The 20430-nt window shown below is 33.2% G+C and overlaps 3 protein-coding genes and 1 pseudogene across 9 annotated transcripts; 1 reads left to right on the top strand and 3 right to left on the bottom strand.

Annotated features, from left to right (window-relative positions):
• Positions 1–310: 310 nt before the first annotated feature.
• LOC11411507 (uncharacterized) lies at positions 311–4143 on the bottom strand. Of its 4 annotated transcripts, none has more exons than XM_039831459.1 (6): positions 4015–4141; positions 2244–2418; positions 1399–1569; positions 1210–1299; positions 779–898; positions 311–674 (listed from the first exon to the last, which is right to left on the bottom strand). In XM_039831459.1, exons 2-6 carry the CDS (start codon positions 2415–2417, stop codon positions 651–653), a joined length of 579 nt encoding a protein of 192 aa, XP_039687393.1. In that variant the 5' UTR covers position 2418; positions 4015–4141; the 3' UTR covers positions 311–650. The 4 variants fall into 4 exon arrangements, with proteins under 4 accessions (XP_039687393.1, XP_024635649.1, XP_003602101.1 ...); XM_024779881.2 differs by having other exon boundaries at positions 647–677; positions 2244–2451; positions 4015–4143; XM_003602053.4 differs by having other exon boundaries at positions 647–677.
• LOC25489491 (snurportin-1) lies at positions 4124–16109 on the top strand. Of its 4 annotated transcripts, XR_005645192.1 has the most exons (9): positions 4124–4613; positions 4705–4894; positions 5473–5723; positions 5940–6054; positions 8007–8099; positions 8254–8397; positions 8826–9193; positions 15326–15753; positions 15915–16109. XR_005645192.1 is itself a non-coding variant. In XM_013605479.3 (7 exons), the coding sequence occupies exons 1-7, from the start codon at positions 4279–4281 to the stop codon at positions 8940–8942; spliced, it is 1245 nt and encodes a 414-aa protein (XP_013460933.1). In that variant the 5' UTR covers positions 4124–4278; the 3' UTR covers positions 8943–9405. The 4 variants fall into 4 exon arrangements, 1 of the variants encoding a protein (XP_013460933.1); XR_005645193.1 differs by having other exon boundaries at positions 15329–16109; XR_005645191.1 differs by having other exon boundaries at positions 15326–16109.
• LOC25489490 (probable inactive purple acid phosphatase 27) lies at positions 9490–14044 on the bottom strand. The gene is given in 10 exon segments (XM_039832072.1): positions 9490–10025; positions 10118–10427; positions 10761–10939; positions 11216–11242; positions 11390–11522; positions 11610–11691; positions 11788–11917; positions 12078–12170; positions 12357–12512; positions 13967–14044. Coding segments are annotated over 10 exon segments (1494 nt in total). The 3' UTR covers positions 9490–9719.
• LOC25489489 (nucleotide pyrophosphatase/phosphodiesterase-like) lies at positions 14247–20348 on the bottom strand (annotated as a pseudogene).
• Positions 20349–20430: the final 82 nt, after the last annotated feature.

Below are 20430 nucleotides of genomic sequence, written 5' to 3'. Positions count from 1 at the left end.
AAATAAAACAACGAGGCAAATTAATCAATGCATCTTGAATGTTATTTGTTTTAGTGAAAAAATGTATTTCTCACACATCGAGCACCTTAGGTTTAGCAACGCCGGGTTCAACAACATTTGTTTTCGAATCAACATGAGGTTTAACGTAAATGCACAAGTTCTAATACAAATTTACTATTTTAAACTTTTTTACATGTGTAACATGATAAAAAAACTTTAAAGTTCACTATTAAAAAAAGAAGTGAAACCATAATTGTGTGAAAAAAAGAAGTGAAACCATAATGAGCAAAACAAAATAAAAAGAATAACATAAGAAGAATGTACATGTTTATTTTTATATTAAATCATAACAACCAACTGTTAAACTAGTCTCCCCATACCAGAGAGATTTCGTCTCATTCCAATCAAGGACATAATCTACTAAAATATTCTTTGCACTGTCTTTCCGCCTTTCTAGTCTTCTCAATCAATACTAATCACTGTCTTGCTAAGGAACTAAGTGTTTATCAGTCTCCCCAGACTAATCCCTTTAACAAAGGAATGCCACTGTTGGATGAGTTACAACAATGAGTTTGCATTTGAATGAGGCGGAGGCCAGCGTGCATAAGTGAAATAGGTCTCCTATAGTACATTAGTGTTTTTTTCCCGTTCTAATTCCCTTTTGGTGCCTCATCCTCCTGATAACACATGTTAAGCACATTAGAAAATCATACAAACAAAATAATTATAAAATTTCCATTCCAATTCAATCAAGTAAAAATTACAGCATAGTATTTACCATGGCTGAAAATTGGTCTCTCATATTGTGCATTTCTTTTAGCATCATCTCTACAGAATCTGTAGCCAACTGGAACTTCAGATCCAACTCTCCCGAGTGGAATCGAGCATCATTTTGAAGCTGAAAAGTGTGAAGTTACAATCAGATAAAGCCTTATTTAATCATTTAACACACAATACATATATACATAACAAGGTCAAACCACTTTATTGAAATGCACATCTGTTAAAGGGTATTGAAGTAAAGTGAGAAAATCAGTGGTTGATATTATAACCACCTACGATTTATTATGCATGTACATATATTATCAACCATATTGTCTTGTTTATCAACGGCCACTTTACTCTCTAATAAAGTGAAATGCTCACTTTAGAGGAGCCTTGCCCGAAGGAAATTACCAACTCTACTGAACTTTAAGAGGCAACATTTACCTTCAAATTAATAACAGCTGTAGGGTCTGATAATTCTGTATCCTGATCTGCCATATTCCATGTCATTGCCTTTAGTCGAGGCACAATATTCTGAATAGTTATACTCTTAGTATAGAGTCAGATCAAACTTCCAAAGTATCTAATAATTGAACTCACAAACAAAATATGCAGTAAACAAGCTGACTATACCTGATCTTTCAACACATCTTCTTGCCACTGTTGCTGAAACTTCTGCAACAGAAGTGTCAATAGCTTTTGCAATTCAGGCAGAACTTCACTGGGAAACAACTTTGGATAATCATCCTTGCAGGTATTTTCATAAACACACCTCCTGATTAACATTCGGAGGCAAACCAGAAGCTGTAGATAGAGTTACAACGATAATCTCATCTAAGCAAAACTACTACTACTACCACATTAAAAAGCTGTAGGCTTCACAAATCTTATTCATGGAATATAAGTACCAACCATTAACTTATCAGGAACAAAATATAGGTATTGATTAAATAATATGAAATAAACAAAATGTTAAGATGGGAAACCAAACAATGAAGTGTTTACAAATGAAGGTGAACTTTGGAAAAAAATGACGACTTAGCACATGTTGATAAACAACTTAATGTGCAGTTCATAGTATAAACGCTATCATATGGTAAACACTTGTATAAGCTATTTCTATAACATAAGATAAAATAAAGTTACAATTTTTTGTATGAACTATATGTTGTTTACATAAGCTATCTTAGAGAACTTATGAAAATAAGCTGAAAACAACTTATGAACATGTCATACTGATACGTTGTTTTCATAAATTCTCACAACTGCTTATGCTATCACAACAACTTCCATGTAGCTATCATAACAACTTTGCTTAGAGATATCCATTTATTTTCTAGCGTTTGAATTTCTCTTATCAAACAAAGCATAAGACTAAAGGAAATAGGTTTCCCATGAAACTGATTTAACAGAGAGCATGGTGATGAACATTTTGCTTACAATTAATTCACTATAAAAGACAATGAAAGTTACGGTACCGGGTCGAGGTCATAGTCATTTTGGAGTTGAAGCATGTCTTGGATGATACATCTGTCATCGGATTGAAGGCCAGTCTTTCTGGTTCTCCAAAGGGCTTGAAGAATAAATTCAATAGATTCTTTGGAACTAACATTTAGCAACACCGGCAAATGACCCCACAAAGTTTGCTCCATACTGGCAAAAACGATAACAAGATATTGGATCTATCTACAAAATATAACTCCCAAGGCATTAATTACTAAAGAACAAGATGATGACTCACAATTAGTTCTCTTGAAGCAAAAAACTGCAAACCAGGAAGAAGAAAGAGACACAGCTTAAACAACATAAAGAACTAAGAGCCTGCTTTTATTGCTTTAATTGAGATTATCTACTGACATAAACACTTGTGCAACTCTTTGGGAGAATTTATTGTGACATGTCTATAAACTTATTTTTACAAGGTCTTCAGAATAAACCTATGAAAATAGCTTATAACTTGCATAAAAATAATTTCACTTTATTTTATCTTTTGTTATAGAAATAATTTATACATGTGCATTTAATTAAATTGTTTATTCAAACATGCTTAAATGAGCATTTAAGCAGGAAAACTTGGAGATTACTTTGAGGTAGAAGCAAGTTATGCAAAAAAATAAACACTCATGGCTCATTCATCTTGTTTATCTACAATACATCAACTTGAATCACAAATTATGAGACTAAGGCCCTGTTTAGGAGTTTGCGAGGGGTGACTATGGAAAAAGGAAGGAAAATGAGGGAACTCAAAAGTTGTATTAGAGGAAGGTTTTAGAGGATTTAAATAAATTCTCCAAATCCAATCTATCTTGTTACAAGATGCGTTGGATTCGCTAAACATCAGGGAGACTAGGCGGAACAACTTATCTTGTACCATGTTTGATTTAGAAACTAGTCATGTGATTAGACAAAATAATACAAGACAAAAACAAGAATTCTTGTCAGTTGTCACTCACTAAACCATGAGACAACTTTTTGTCTAGAATACAAACTATACACAATGCCAAAATACCCTTTTTTTATTTTTCCAACATTAAAAATATTATATCTCTCGGACGTAGTTCCGTAGTATCTTGTCAAATCGAACGCACCTATATAATAATCTTAAATAAAAAATATATTAATCATAAAAAAAGTGAAAGATTTCTCTTTCTTTCCCACTACTCCATTCCCCCACTACCCTCTAAACTCTGAAATAAAATAGATAAAGATGCATGAATTTTCTAAATCTTTATATCTAGTTACCAAAACTAACCATTGAGTACTGAAACTTCAAACCTTGATACTAATAGTCATCACATTGAATTTCAGTGCGTTTGATATGCTAAAAAAAAAGCATGAGACAAAACAGTACAAGGCAGACAAACACAAGATAAGGGATATCAGGTTTTAAACAATTTTTTGTTTTATATTATTTTGGTGGACAAAATGCTATAATATTTTGGTATTTCAAACAATTTGCACCAGAGACAAGAAATTGTACTCTGATTTATCAAGTGACATAAATTTTGTCTCCCTTGCCCCTGATTGTTCCGTCCCTAGAACAATTTTACATTTAACACAGTACAGAGTTAGAGTTGTATGTCTTTTATTTTTCAGCAATGGTATGATGAAAGACAAGTATTACAACTATGTAGTTTCAAATTAAAAAAAAAAAAAAAAAAAAATCTTTGAGGAGAAGAAAAAGAGAGAGAGGAATGGAAACCATGTGATAAAATTGGTTAGAGGGAGAGAGAGAAGGTTGAGGCATACCTAAGTTGAATGAACTGCTCGAAGAAAGAAACACGATGGCAACAGAAGCCTCCTGCTGTTGAAGAGAAAATACATGAGTAACGTCGAGGATTTTTTCCTTTTATTTTCTCTCTCCAAAAATATATATTAATTAATAATTGATTTTTTATTTTCTGTCTTCTCCAAACAAAAAAAAAAAAACATTCAAAAGGACGCGCGTTGAATTGAAGGAACTCAAACTCAACTCTGTTTGCATTACAATTCTCTCTCAGATAGATACTTCCCATGGCGCCGCACGATCTCCGCCGTCCATTCAAACGTCCCTTAATCTCCGATCAAGAGCGACGCAGACAACAATCTCTACTCCGTCAAGCACAGAATCGCCTCGACGCTCAACACCATGCTCGCTTCTTAGTTTCCACCGCATTCTCTCTCTCTTCTTCCCAAACTCCCGAACCTGAAACCGAACCTATCCACGAACCCGAATCACATCAGAATGACGAACTCGATGTTCTAGAAGCTTCGAAGCTGAAAGGCGCAGAAGCTCGAAAATGGTTCGCCAAACAACTCATGCATCCTGAATGGATGATCGATATCCCTGAAAATCTCACCAATGATTGGTAATTTTCTTTTCTCATAATCTTCTTCACAAGCACAAATTGTTCTTTACTTTAATTCAATTTTAAAAATTTTGAATTTTTGAATTTTCAGGTTTGTTCTTGCAAGGCCTTCTGGAAAAAGGTGTTTTGTGGTTTCCAGTAACGGAACAACGATAAGCCGTTTGAGAAACGGTTCAATTCTTCATCGTTTTCCTTCTAAATTGCCAAACGGAGCAAGAACAAAGGATGTTAACTCCGGTTCTTCAAATTCTTACTCTATACTTGACTGCATTTTCCATGAAGTGAGTGCTATGTTTAGTGAATTTAAGGTTTAAGGGATTAGGGTTTAGTAGAAGCTCTAAAAGTGTAGTTTTTGCAAAATTATAGTGGCTCAACGTGATTTTATGCAAATCCAAATATACATTTTTAGGCTTTGTTTCAATAAAAAAAAGTTAATTTGTATAAGCTATTTTCATTATAAAACAGAATAAGCTATTTCTATAATAAAAGGTAAAATAAATTTAGACTGCTTTCATACAATCTATAAGCTATTTCAGAGAGCTTAGGCAAATAAGATTAAAACAGCTTATGGACATTCATGATCTGTTTTCATAAGTTCTCCCAAACAGTTTCTCAAATGATTATGTCAATAGATAAGCTCAAATAAGCCAATCCAGAAGGACCCTTTATCTGCATCTCGTCATAAGTAATCATATATGTCACTTTAACAATACTAGTTATGATTAGAGTAAAATGTTTTTAATAATTTGATAGTTATGATTGATTGACAATGTAAAGATGTAAAAGCTCTTTACACTGACAGTGTATATGAATTAAGTTATTTGCTTGCTGACTCGTTTGTGTTTTTTTGGAATAACAGCAGGATCAAACTTACTATGTTATTGATATGGTTTGTTGGCGTGGCTACTCCCTCTACGATTGTACTTCTGAGTTCAGGTTCTTTTGGGTGAACTCTAAGCTTGCTGAGACCGGTGCCTTTGACCCTCCTTCATATTATCATAAGTATAGCTTCAGTTTAGTTCCGGTGTACGGTTGTGATCAGAGTGGTTTGTGTTCAGCTTATTCAGCACCTGTGCCTTATGTCAAAGACGGTCTTCTGTTCTATAACAAGTATTAGCTCTTTTCTCTTTCATTGCATACCAATTTGTGAATGCCATTACAGAATGTTTGAAATTATAACCATGCCAATTTGTTCATGGATAGTTTTGCATTATTGTTGAGAATTAAAATTCTGCTACCTAGCATTGTTATTCGTTCACAAATATCATGTGATATATTTTGGGTAGTTTATTTTGATTTGGTATTATATATTTTTCTCTCTCTTAGGCATGCACATTACCAGGCTGGGATTACGCCATTAGCATTAGTTTGGAAGGATGAGAACTGCAGCCAATATGTTATGGACACAGACAGTAAAGGACAGGTTCCAAACCAACAACAGGTGTTTTCCCTTTCTTCCCTGGCATTTTCGCATTTCTTTTGTTTTTCATGCCATTTTATCATGGTGCATAAATTTCATTCATATGATTTTATCATGGTGCGTCTAACCATGTGATTGAACACTGCATGTACAAATCCTTGGGAATAAGACCCCTCGCCAGATAATATGTTTTTTCTCTAACACCAAACAATTAAGCTTTAAAGGCTGCATTGCTCCTAAGGCAACCATATGCTTCCTCTGATACAATTTTAGTGTCTTTGGAGATACCGTCTTTGAACACTCGTACCCATTATAGGAATTCACCCCAAATGTCATAGCAGCTGCTAGCAACTTTCTAGCTTCCAAGTTTTTAAAGCTCGTATCTTTTCCTTCATTGTTCATTTTAGAATGGAAGTTACTAGATATCAATGCTAAATATCAACTATTATCTGTGCTAACTACGTTGCATTGATTTTCTGTAATATATTTATAATGGTTTTACCAACAGTGGTTAACACACACACACACACACATATATATATATATATATATGGAACCCTCAAATATGGACCCTAAAAAAAGAGAACCACAGGTGCACCACTGTAAATGACCGGATGTAGCCTGTATGCACGCATGTTAATTGGTTGTTTTTGTACTATTACCAAATCTAATAGTTTTGTGAGTTTTTTTCTTTTATTTTTGCAATTTTCATCCATAGGCCTCTGCAAATGACCGTAACGATTGCAACCCTCGACGCCTAAAAATGGAAATTGAATTGAAGATGTGGATATATGCCACTGTGACCATGAAACCTATTCCACTGGCTCTCAGAGATTCAACAACCTTAAACTTGGATACTTCTGTGTCATATGAAATTTGTAAATCTGAAGTAAAAAACAAAACTTTGTTTATTGTTGTTCTAATGTGAACGGAGAAGGGTTGCTTCTGCTGTTCTTTCTCACAGCATCGTTGGTTTTTTTTTTTCGTCAGAATATTTTTGGGATGTTGTGGTGGTCATTGGATTTTGGTTTTGTTGAAATTTGTTGAGAGAGAGATGGTAGGTGGTGGGACAGAATCAGGGAATATGATATAAACAAAGGGTGAAGAAGGACCCAAACCAACGAGAGAGAAAGACAGGACAAGACGGAGCTACACCAGCGTTCGTGACCGCAAAAGGACTGAGAGGTGGATTTTGATACTTCGAGAGGACGAGTGAGAAGAGACAATCTCACTTGCAGTTTTTTTTTTTTTTCTTTCTCTTTGATCCTAATCACAAATGAAAAACAACAATGAATTTAACAATTTTTTTTAAAGTGAGAATTTGTGGCTTAGAAACAATTAAGTTGTGAAAGAAAAGAGAGAATTGGTGAAGTGGGTGCAGTGGAAACTGGTATCAAGGAAACAGTTGAAGGAAACGAGAATACAATTAAGTCTAAACTCCAAAGAAGAGAAAAAGAGTGACCGGCTATAATCGGTCAACATAGAGGTCCACCGATGGACTCTTAAAATTAAGGTCCATATTAGGGGCTCCCATATATATATATATATATATAGACACACACACACACACTTCAAAATTTTGAAGGATTAAATGACATTGTTACATTCCATTATCATTATGAGATGATGATGATTTCTGTTTGACATGTTCTACTAACTTTCCAGAGGTATAGATGGATATATGTTTCTGCAGCGAGTGCGATCCCCAGGCAATGTTTCATGGTTAAGTATTAGACGACAACAGATTAAATGATTGCCTGGCTTCATGAAATTTTGAATTAATTTTGTTTTTGTTAGTGAAATATGCAACCTGTGTTTGGATTTTCGACTCCTTACAACTTTAAGGAGGCCCCAAGTCCACAAATTCATTCATATTTTGATTGCTTCCATATATTTATATATTTATTTTCTCAAGCATAAAAGATACACTGCTAGTGATGTTTATTGATCAGTATTCTGGCTTTCCAAACCAGGTGGTTTTGGAGCTTCAAGAAGATGGAAAACTGACTACATGCGATGATCCTCCTGTGGTATTTGGCTGTTTAGATGGAAGCTTCATCCAGCAGGTTTGTTTGAAAGAGGTTTCTATACAGTTGTGAATTTTTCTCTGATGCTTAATCTAGTTATGTGGTTCACACAATGAAACCTTTACGCCACATTGTATAATCTTACATATTTTATCTCTTAACAAGAAATCTAATGCAACTTTCTCAATTTCAGTCAGATTTGCATTCAGGGTATCTTCTACGGTTTGCAATTGGAGAAGAAGGGTTGGTTTTGGTGGGTGGGAAACTTGAGAAAGCTGATCTACAATATCTTGGCAAGGCCAATCGAGCTCGTGCCTCTGCTGATAGTTTCTCTAAGGTAGTAAGGGAATATTAAAGTAAACCCCTAATAAAAGTATCTGCAACCTGTTGATACTGTGATTCCTTTAATTTTTTCCACTGTATGCTAAAGTTTTGCCGGAAGCCTTGTTATCCTTTCTCATTCATTTCTCTGCAAGAAAAAAATAAATAAGAGTTTTCTGAGAAATGATAATTAGAATTCGTCTTCCTTGTTGCTTCCTTGTTCATTTTGCTAATATCCAAACACTCAAGAGATTGGTTGGATGTAGTAGGAGTTATATCAAATGCATTACGTTGGTGTGCTTATTGTGCACATTTATTCTGTTATAATCTGATTTACTGTTTGTCTGAAGATAGCTTCCGAGAACCATCAAAGTCACAATGTTTTCATCAATAATAATTATTGGTGGTTTTGATTATAATCATACTGCAATTTTTCACTTGCAGGTTATGTTCCAATATAGTGTTCGACACTCCCCCCTCAAACTTGATGATCTGTTGGGGTCTGTCAGCTCACCAGTAGATCAAGAAAGTAAAGCATGCGACATTGAGATGGATGGTTGATAGGAAATGCTCTACGGATTGCACATGTCAGTTTTTATCCTGAATGCAACGTTTTGAAGTTTTCGCGTTAATTTCTGGTTTTCTGTGATGCTTATTCCACGAGCCATCCATATTTTATGTTGAAGATTCACAAAATTGCTAGCTACCAGTCAACCACACATGCTGAGCTAGAGTTGTAACGATCATACTCAATTCAATTTGTGGTTTGCCTCCAGAGTTTCTTTAACCCATATGAGAGCAGGTGCACCCATGTATGTTATCTATCATGTGTCTGTTTTTTTATGATGCTGATAGCATTATATAGTGTATCTGATTTATTTTTACAATTGCAAGCAATTTAGTGTACGATGTATTGTATAGTATTATAAATTTAAAGTCATATATCCTGACTCCTAAGTTATGTACCGGACCTCCTTTTTCTTTCAGTAAAGAAGAGCTGATTCTTCAAAATCATTTTGGAATATTTCTACCTTGCATTTTTTTCAATTATATTTTAATTTTTTATGCCAATGTAAGTGAAATTGGATAAATAATACTGCATTTAGGTTTTAATTAATGTTTACAGTCATAACTGCTATTATCTTGTAAATTTTAGAACTTGCATTATACATCTACCAGTGTTGGGGTAGTAACTACCTTTTGTTTCTATATTTGCCTCATGAATCTTGCATAATGCATGGAGAATGGGAGATCGAGCATAATAACTGTTATTATTATTTTTTTTTTGAAAATACTAATACTACATCAGTCAATTACTGTAGACAGTAGACACATAACTCAGGTTGGCAAGGTGGTTTTCACACAACCATCGTGCACACAGGCCAAGACATCTCTATAGTCCCTGGAAATGGTAAAAGAGTCGTAGACTTTTCCATCACTACTTTTCTTGTACTCAAACAAGAGATATGAGTGATTGAATGCTGTCAGTTTGCCAAAACCATAGTCTTTGTCTCTGAAAATACTCCAAATAGGAGGTGCTGTGGTGAAGTCTGACAAGTGACTTCCACCTCCACCAACAACAACATGAATTGTTCCATTCACAGTGCCAGAGTAATGAGATTTTTCATTGTTCACGCATTGGTTCTGCATTGTACACATTTAGATGGTTAGAAACCGATGCTGGTGCATTTAGAAGGAAGAAAAATACTATAATATGAAGTATTTAATATTTATACCTGATAAATAGGGCACACTCTTTCATAGTTATGGATATGACCATAAAATCCAATGTCTACTTTATACTTCTGCCAAAGCCTCTGCAAACTTTCCCTTCCCATGGGCTCTTCAAATGAACCCTCCTCGGCATACCAATCATTAGAGGAGTAAGCAAGTGGGCGATGTGCTGCAAATATTAACCATGGTTGTTGTTTTCTATCTACAGTTGCAAGGTAATGCTCGATGAATTTGTACTGTTCCGATCCTTCTCTCCAGTCATGCTCACTGTCTGCTATACAGAAATGAAACATGCCATAATCTGTTGCATACCTGCATATTTCCAATTTTCATCATTCATTTGGAATGGGAAATAGTACATCCTAGTTGTATGTTTATTTTTCACTTGCAGAAACTAGAACTGCTCCAATTGGAATGGGAAATAGTACATCCTAGTGATGATAAACTCAATTTGAGAAGAAAATCTGAGTTATAAAGCTAAACATGTCACAATATGGATTTAGATTAATAAATATTACCAGAATTTGGCTTTATTCTCAGCAGGGTAATAGTATGAATAAATGTGATACTATATCCTTCAGTTAAAAGAATTTGTAAAGCTCAATTAAAATGTGAATGGCATAAAATGATTGCAAGCTAACAAACCTTGCTATCATATATGGAACAGTTGATGAAATTTGTTGCACCTGAGCTGTGAATTGATCCCACTGTGAGATGTATCCATTTGCATATGGAAGATCTCCTATGTGGAAAACAATGTCGAAACTGTCCAAATCCTTGATGAGTTGGTCGGTGGTGTTAAGTGAACCAGGTTGATAATTACTCCCACCGTTCCTTTTTATCTGTCACTTTTAGAGAAATTTTTTGTTCCTATTTAACTGTCACTTTCAAAGTTCAATGCAACATTAAATAGTGTTTTACCAATATTACCCTTAGATATTTATTGCGGAGAGAGAAACGTATGAAATGAAATATTAAATTAATAAGGCCATTATAGTAAAAGGTAAAACAATTGTATCAAAAGTAGTAACATTTATTGATTGTTTTGGTTTGTGTAAAATGTCAAAAAATGACAATTAAAAAGGAACGGAGGTAGTAGCAAATTCATTTGAACCATCACGCTCAGCCTGAAAGTCATATGAAGTAAACAAAGTATTTTCATCACTGTACTAATCATATGCTTAAAATTAGAGTTTCTTGTTTAAAAGTTGGAAAATTCTTTTGGGAGTTGATCATTCTTTCCAACATTATAAACCTTAAATAATTGATGCTACCTTTCCCATGTCACCGAATATGATAACACGTTGCAATGAGTTCTGTCCAGGATACGGAGATGCCTTGAATGAATACCTCTTACTCCATACATAAGAACCATCAGATAAGAAATGCCCTAACCTGTAGGTGTACCTGAAGGAAAAACAGGGAGGTTACTAAGCTTTCAGAAGTTCTATCAACCAATCGCAGTGCCATAAACAAAAATAGTTTAATTCATACCTCATATTTGGCCAAAGTTCTTTAAGAAAACTTGTATGTATAAAACCAGGATCACGCCAGCCAACAGTTCGTGTAGGTTGACCTGCATATTAAGAAAATGTCCTCATTATTCGTTAAGATTCATTTTTAGAAAAATATATTAAGGTATGAAAATGAGTTACTATGTAATAATCCATACCACACATGCTGTTACGATTGAATGTTAGTGTTCCAGCAGCAGATTGTATCTGCTTTCCACCCTTTGGACCCCATTCAACAAATGGGACAACTTCATTTATGTCATATCCACTTGTCCAGGTAACTGTCATCTGTCATTGATGAACAAATTTCTTAACATTATTCTAAATGTTTAAGCTAGACAATTCATGCAGCAATTTCAATTACAAAAGTTTTAGATGATAAGAACCAATGTATAATTAGGAAATGTTAGGTTAGTATTGTGTAATTAAATAGACTAGATAAACTTACTTCATTCCAAGACTTTCCATGAGCAAGGCGTGGATATACAGGTGCTTTAGGATTTGCAAATGCGATGAAGTTTGAAACTGCAACAAGCTTAGGCTGCAATGCTCAATCAAATGAACACTTGTTAGTTGTTACTTGTTAGCATAAAATTGAATAAGGATCATTGCATACTAATAATAGCACTAGTATATGGCACTGATTTTTTTAATGTGAAATCTACATCTAAGCAAAGACAAAAAACATTGAAGATACCAAAAAACAAGATCAGTAGATATGACTTACATTGGATAATCCACCTGAAAGTAGTGCAAAGGAGAAATCTGCACGTTGATTGATCGATTGGAACTTCAAAGTAGTTTTCCCAGTCTTTTAATATTTAGGATTGTTCCTGTTCAAAAAAATATATTTAGGATTGTTGTAATTGATATTGTATTTGGCCTAACTTCTCCTTAAAAATGTAGAGAAGTTGAAAAAAAACCGGGTCAAACGGTATCTTATTCGCCCACAACGGCAGTATAGAGGTAACTGAATTTGGGAGAAAAAATTGGAAAATAGTTAAAAATAAAAAATTGTAAAATAGTTAAAAAATTTTAAAAATATAAAAATTGGAAAATAGTTAAAAAAAATTGGTGATGTAACACTCAACCAAGCAACACTAAAAAAATTATATGCATTAGCGTAACAAAAAAACAGACAGACGAACATAAAATATTACTCTAAACGTTAATGTGTGTATATATTCGCGAGGTTGAAGAAAGGAGATAAAATATTTGGGATTATTAAATGACAGCATGAATAAAAATATTTGTGAGATTGTGATGATTAAACAATATTGAAATTAAATATATAAGTGATAAAAAGATAATAAAATTTCTTTGAAAAAAAAGATAAAATTAAATGGAACCTCCTTAAAAAATTAAACGGAACGGTTAAAAAAATAAAGTTAAATGGAAGAAAAAAACATATTGAAATATAATATTAAAAAATAAAGAAAAAGTTCCCGGCGTGAGTTGAAAAGAGGTGCTTGTGAAATAAATTATCGAGATGTAGTTTTTTAAAGTAACATTCAACAGCTTCTGGTCAAAGCTCATTCCATTCAATTTTATGCGTTCAAAAAAAGTACTTTTTTTAGTAAGTACTTAATTGATATTGTGTTTGGCCTAACTTCTCTTTAAAAATGTAGAGAAGTTTGAAAAAAGTCGGGTCAAACGATACCTTAATCTCCCACAACGGCAATGTAGAAGCAATTGAATTTGAGAGGAAAAATTGAAAAATAGTTAAAAATATAAAAATAATTAAAATTTATTAAAATTAGAAAATAATTAAAAAAAATTGGTTAGGGGTAAAAATGGAAATTCATAGGCCAACCTTGAAAAAAAACATTCTCCAATTATTAATTTACCAAAATGGCCCTTCTAGGGACAAAATGGTAAATTCATCGGACATTTCTTTTTATATTAGTATATAGACTCTTTTTTCTCTTCTTTTAAAATAAGAGCGAATTGTCTCAAAAATTGTCTAAAAATATTGTAGAGATTATCATTTCTCTTTAATAAATATATCTAGATTGATTTAATTTAACACACCCAAATCACATATCCTTAAAATAAAAATAATGGGAACCGGTCAATAAACTTCACCAAAGGAATAGTTGTGTTTTATTAGTGAAATGTGGAGTGTGTTTGGATTAGTTTATATCTTTTCCGAACATGCTAGCATTTTCTTGATCTGCATCTCTAGTGATCCTAGCAAGGCATATTCTTGAAATCATGATGAATTTGTTGGATGGGGGAATGTAATGTAATGTTGAGGAAACATAATGTTACGAGGGAATTCAAATACTTTGAGGTAAATTGCCTAGAATTTTAAATTCTTTAAAATTTCCAAATTACCTCATCCACACACACTCTAAAATATCTGCATAAATGCACACTGTTACAGCATGCAGTAGCGAAAATTAAATGAATCATGGCAAAAGTCGTGTCCACAAAATGATCTCTTGAGAATTGTTCTCATACAGAGATAGATTACATACATACACACTGTTACAGAATAGAGAAACCAGAATTGCACAGCCTTACAAATATTCTTTAGAAGAGGGCCTAACACATAATAACTGTTACTTATTTTGAAAAATATTTTATTTCATTTCAAGACTACATCAAGTTCTAATGTAGACTACATAATTCAGAGTGCCAAGGTGGTTTTCTCACAACCATCGTGCACACAGGCCAAGACATCTCTATAGTCCCTGGAAATTGTAAAAGAGTCATAAACCTTTCCATCACTACTTTTCTTGTACTCAAACAAGAGATATGAGTGATTGAATGCTGTCAGTTTGACGAAACCGTAGTCTCTGTCCCTGAAAATACTCCAAATAGGAGGTGCTGTTGTGAAGTCTGACAAGTGACTTCCACCTCCGCCAACAACAACATGAATTGTTCCATTCACAGTGCCAGAGTAATGAGATTTTTCTTTATTCACGCATTGGTTCTGCATTATACACATTTGGATTATTAGAAATGGATGTCGGTTGTAGGTGCGTTTTCACTGAAGAGAAAAACTATAATAATGAAGTATTTAATATAGATAGATCATCTTGGTTTAATTGAAATGTGACAATAGTATTTATACCTGATAAATGGGGCATACTCTTTCGTAGTTATGGACGTGACCATAAAATGCAATGTCTACTTTATACTTTTGCCAAAGCCCCTGCAAACTTTCCCTTCCCATGGGATCTTCAAATGAACCCTCTTTGGCGTATCAATCATTAGAGGAGTAACCAAGTGGGCGATGTGCTGCAAAGATTAACCATGGTTGTTGTTTTCTATCTACTGTTGCAAGGCAATGCTCGATGAATTTGTATTGTTCCGATCCTTCTCTCCAGTCATGTTCAGTGTCTGCTATACAGAAACGAAACATGCCATAATCTGTGGCATACCTGCATATTTCCAATTTTCGTCGTTCATTAGGAATGGAAAAATAGTACCTCCTAGTTTATTTTTCACTTGCAAAAACTAGAAACTGCACCATGAACTATAAGGATGAAAATGTATCTTTTGCAGATATCATGAAATTATAGAAATAATTACGCAACCGTTGGTCAGGATCATATGCAATTATGCACTATCTTGGACCAAGTAGTGAAAAGTTCAGTTTAGAAAAGAAAATATGATTTATTAATGCTAAACATGTCATAGTTTGCATTTAGATTAATATAACTCACCAGAATTTGGCTTTGTTCTCAGCAGGGTAATAGTACATGGTTTCTGCAGGTACTCCACATTCTCCACCAGAATCTGGAGTGTCATAGAAGGATCCTGAGTTTGGCCAAGAGCGTTCGTGATTTCCACCGCAGTATGAATAAATGTGATATCCTTTCAGTTTAAAAGAATATGTAAAACTCAATTCAAATTTCTATGGCCTAAAATGATTGCAAGCAAGCGAACCTTGCTATCATATATGGAACTGTTGATGAAATTTGTTGAACTTGAGCTGTGAATTGATCCCACTGTGAGATGTATCGATTTGCATAAGGCATATCTCCTATGTGGAAAACAATGTCAAAGTTGTCTAAATCCTTGATGAGCTGGTCGGTGGTGTTAAGTGAACCAGGTTGATAATTAGCATATTCATTTGAACCATCACGCTCAGCCTAAAGAACACGCAAAGCAAAGTAAGCCTTCTTCCCATTGTACTATTCATGCTTAAAATTAGAGTTTCTTATTCAAAAGTTAGAAAAGTCTCATTCTTTCAAATATTATAAACCTTAAATAACCAATGCTACCTTTCCCATGTCACCAAATATTATAACGCGTTGCAACGAGTTTTGTCCAGGATATGGAGATGCCTTGAATGAATACCTCTTACTCCATACATAAGAACCGTCAGACATGAAATGCCCTAACCTGTAGGTGTACCTGGGGAAAGAACAAGGAAGATTGCTAAGCTTTGTGAACTTTTGTCGAACTGGAAAGTTAAGCGAAAAAACTTGCGTCATGAAAATGACTGAATGCATACCTCATATTTGGCCAAAGTTCTTTAAGGAAACTTGTGTGTATAAAACCAGGATCGCGCCAGCCAACAGTTCGTGCAGGTTGGCCTATCGATAAACAAAATGTCCTCAATATATGTTGAGATTCATTTTTAGAAAAAGATAATAAGTTATGAAATTGCGTTACGATGTAGTAATACATACCACACATGCTGTTACGATTAAATGTCAATGTTCCAGCAGCAGATTGTATCTGCGTATCTGCTTTCCACCCTTTAGACCCCATTCCACGAACGGTACAGCTTCACTTATGTCATATCCACTTGTCCAAGTAACTGTCATCTGTTATGGGTGGAAAAAAATTCTAAAAATTATTCTACATGTTTAAATTAGACAATTCATGCAGCTATTTCAATTACAAAATTTTAGTATGAGTGGTAAAAAAAGTAATATCATTTAACAATATTTAAGAAATTTGTCTCAAAGTTTTGCCTTGGATTAATTATCAATTCAAACATATATCATATATAAATGGTATGAATCAGTTTAAACATACTTCATTCCAAGACTTTCCATTAGCAAGGCGTGGATACACAGGTGCTTTAGGATTTGCAAATGCGATGAAGTTCGAAACTGCCACAAGCTTAGGCTGCAATGCTCAATCAAATGAACACTTGTTAGCATAAAATTGAACAATGATGATCATTGCATTGCATACTAAGCAAAGATGGAAAAAAAATTGAAGAAATGACTTACATTGGATAATCCACCTGAAAATAATGCAAAAGAGAAATCTGCACGTTGATTGATCAATTCAAAACTTCAAAGTATTTTTTCCTGTCTTTTTGTATTTAGGATTGGAGTGGTTGGCAATTGGCATACTTATACTGTTACAAATTAACATTCAATTTTTATAATTAACAAAACATGATACTCCCTCCGTCCCTAATTATAAGACCCTTTTGCTAAAATCACGGGAATTAAGAAAGCGGATATTTGTATTAAAGTTGTTTGTAATCACTATTGTTTTTACAATTTTATCCTTAAGAGAGAGAGTTAGTTTATGTTTTCCATATGCTACTTATTGCTGATTGAAGAAAAAGATGTATAATAAATAGGGGCATGTATGTAAAGAAATAATTAATGTAGTTGGAAATAACTAAGGGGTCTTATAAAAAGGGACAAAAAAAATTCTCAAAAGGATCTTATAATTAGGGACGGAGGGAGTATATGTTCATCCATTTCATATGCAATTTATATGGGATGGAGATGCATTTACCTTAATTGGGGCCGAGCATATAAAAGGGATATCTAACTTTCCAATGCCACTGGGGTTGGGTGGACATGTTGATGAACTGTGATGTCAAAAATATTTTTCCTTTAGTTAGTTTTTCAGCAATAATAGTGAGATATATGCATAGTTTATTATGGCCATGACCGTTTAGGCTATGTTGGAGAGTTCGGAGGAAAAAGGAGGGAAGTGTTTTGTTAAAAATGATAAGTGAATGCTTATGATTAATACTGTATTTTTAATATTAAAAATATTATAACAACGTATATTAAATTTGGAGAATTATCCTAATTTCCTGAAGTCCTTCAAAATCATCCTTCAATACAATCAATCTTTTAAGTTCTAAATTAGAATCTGTTAAAAAAAATTTAAATTAAAAGAGTTCTGTACCATAAAGAAAAATAAACTCCTCAAAAGTATTTTGTTCCATCCACTTCATTCTTCATTCTTTTTTTCAAGACTCTCCCCTCCCCTCCCATCCCTTTCTAAACTCTAAAAAAGACTTGATATTTACTAATCATACTCATCATAAGAGTCATAGTATATGTATGATATGATATGATGTATTGGAAAAATGTGTTTAAAGAACAAGCTGTCAACATTTTAATTGGTTAATTAGTAATTAACAAAAACATAGAGAGTTGTATGTTACTTAAAGTTTGTTGGAGTAAAAACCCCAACCCGGTCTTCATTAGTTGGTTCAGGGGACTCCACTTCTACAGTCACCCATTCTGTATCCTCATCCTGCAACAATATAGTACATCATAATTAACACGTGGTTATCTAATTGTGGATTAACAACAAACCAATTAAAGTGATCCACGAGTACAATATATTGTATGTGTCAGAAATTGACATCTCATCAAACTTTGTCTACATTTTTGGAACAAAGAGGAGCATGTCTCTATGACTGAGTAAAATCAAGAAATACTTAATTTGTTTTGAATTTGTTTATAGATTAAATTCTATATTGGTAATACATTAACTAAATTATTGTTTTTGGACAAAAACTAAATATAGTTTATTTTACTAATATACTTTATTATCATTACCTAAAATTAAAAATATGCTAATTAATTCAAGTATTAAAAGCAAAATGCTAATACTAATAATTAAAAATAAAATAAATTCGATTATCTATAAATTTGTATGAATTTCTTTTTGTATATTGATAAAAAATTATTCCCTAATTAAATTACTTTAATTTTTAGATTTCCAAATAATATATTAAATGAAATCAATTTTCATATATGTCATTTCGGTGGCCTTGAGTTCAAATTTCTCATTCAACAACGTTAAAATTTTTGGGCCAGGATTTTTACTGTATGTGTAATTCTTGAGTTCGGGTTTACTATATTTATCTACCTTTCATTTATTGTTCATTAATGAAATAGATAGACACAAATAGAGGACTAGTGAAACTTATTAGTGTGTTTGATTTATTAAAATATAATCTAACTTATCTTTCATTTGTATCTCACAAATGTATAGTAAATGAAGGTAGATGGAGCAAATTCATGCTAGTAATTTATCATCTTTATTGGAAGACTTAATTCTGGTTTCGCGCGTGTACGCCTGTTCATTGGATAGTGTTTGCGATGTTCGGTATGTGCGCCTTTGAAGACTTAATTTTAATACTTGTTTGCATTGATTGCTACATTTTGATGTGGTTTAACTAAGTCAGGTATACACACCTCTAATATTTTGTATTTTCTTATTTTTCGTTTTAATCTTTTTAGGGTGTTGCAAATGGTCCCCCATCTACACTCCATTTGCCTTAAAAGAAAAAAATAATAATTTCTCCAATTGTGTGTAGGAATAATATTAAAATATCTACAGACCAGCTTAATCAATTTAGTACTTTCTTTACCTTTCAACCATTCCCCATATTACATCACTCATAAGCTCCATCTCTCATATTTGGGTTCTTTGTTGTAAATGCATGAGTGCATGCATGACACACTTAAATCTAAATAGTTCGATCTAAAATCAATGTCGTGATCATTAATAATTAATTTACTGATTGTATAATCTGAATTGCCTGATCTTGGATTAATGGTCAAGATATATAAAACTATGTGTAACGGCACGTATTTTTTACTGCAGGAAATTGTCATCCCTCATCTCTCTTTCTCTTTCACACACAATAATATCATGATTATGTCTTTTTCAGGAAGATCTTATAATTGTGACTCGTGATAATGTCATTTTTGAACTACGTGGTAGTGCTAACTACCATACTTTAGCAATTTTAAAAACTAGATGAGTCCCATAAATATAAATTTACAAATGTGATATTTATTGTTGAATGGAGATAGTGTCGTAAAATACACACACACACACACACATATATATATATATATATATATATATTATATATCTCAAAAGTAAAAAATATGAAAATACGTAAAAGATTTACCTGCTACATGCAAACAATAATATTTATTCAAAAGAGTTTAAGTATTTTCATGCTAGCTAGAATTACGGAATTACGGTACTGGTATCTTCTTTCTCTGGTTGTATAACATTAATTTATACGCTCTTGGAGTAAAATACCAAGGTTCATGTATTATTTAAATTTCATTAATTAATTTTCTCCAGTCATTTAAAATTGTAATCTAAACATTTGTTGAGAAATGAAAATCAAATAAATAGGTTAAATCAATCAAACTGGAAGAAAATATTAAAATTTTGTTTATACCTTATTGCCAAGCAAAAAGGGGGAAGCAGTAATGGAGGCAGAACTGTGGAGAGCAAGAATGGTTTTGTGAATGGCAATCTTTGAAAGTGGCTGCTCTCCAATTCCATTCATATCACCCAAACAGATCCTCAAGTTTGTGAAGAAGCATAATATTACAAATATCATGTTTATCTTGGAAAAACTAGAACCTTTCATTTTTTCAAATGAAAAATTATTTGCTAGCTAGATGAAATTATTACCCTCCTCTCTGAGAGGTTCTTGATTTTCATAACTACAGGAGGGAATTGTATATATAGAAAAGGAAAATGTTAACGAGTGCCCTAAATACATCGTTTAAGCATATAAAAGTAGCAACTTTTGCATTGGA

The sequence above is a fragment of the Medicago truncatula genome, chromosome 3 (assembly GCF_003473485.1).
Source record: "Medicago truncatula cultivar Jemalong A17 chromosome 3, MtrunA17r5.0-ANR, whole genome shotgun sequence".
Lineage (NCBI taxonomy): Eukaryota > Viridiplantae > Streptophyta > Magnoliopsida > Fabales > Fabaceae > Medicago > Medicago truncatula.
The sequence above is the reverse complement of the archived record's forward strand: the minus strand, read 5'-3'. Positions and strand labels throughout refer to the sequence as shown.

Coding starts and splice junctions, on each gene's coding strand:
- LOC11411507 (XM_024779881.2), bottom strand. CDS start 2,417: ATGGAGCAAACTTTGTGGGGTCATTTGCCGGTGTTGCTAAATGTTAGT. Junction 1,570..2,243: donor ATGACTATGACCTCGACCCG/GTACCGTAACTT, acceptor CTCTATCTACAG/CTTCTGGTTTGCCTCCGAAT. Junction 899..1,209: donor CAGCTGTTATTAATTTGAAG/GTAAATGTTGCC, acceptor CACACTTTTCAG/CTTCAAAATGATGCTCGATT.
- LOC25489491 (XM_013605479.3), top strand. CDS start 4,279: ATGGCGCCGCACGATCTCCGCCGTCCATTCAAACGTCCCTTAATCTCC. Junction 4,895..5,472: donor TTGACTGCATTTTCCATGAA/GTGAGTGCTATG, acceptor TTGGAATAACAG/CAGGATCAAACTTACTATGT. Junction 6,055..8,006: donor AGGTTCCAAACCAACAACAG/GTGTTTTCCCTT, acceptor TTTCCAAACCAG/GTGGTTTTGGAGCTTCAAGA.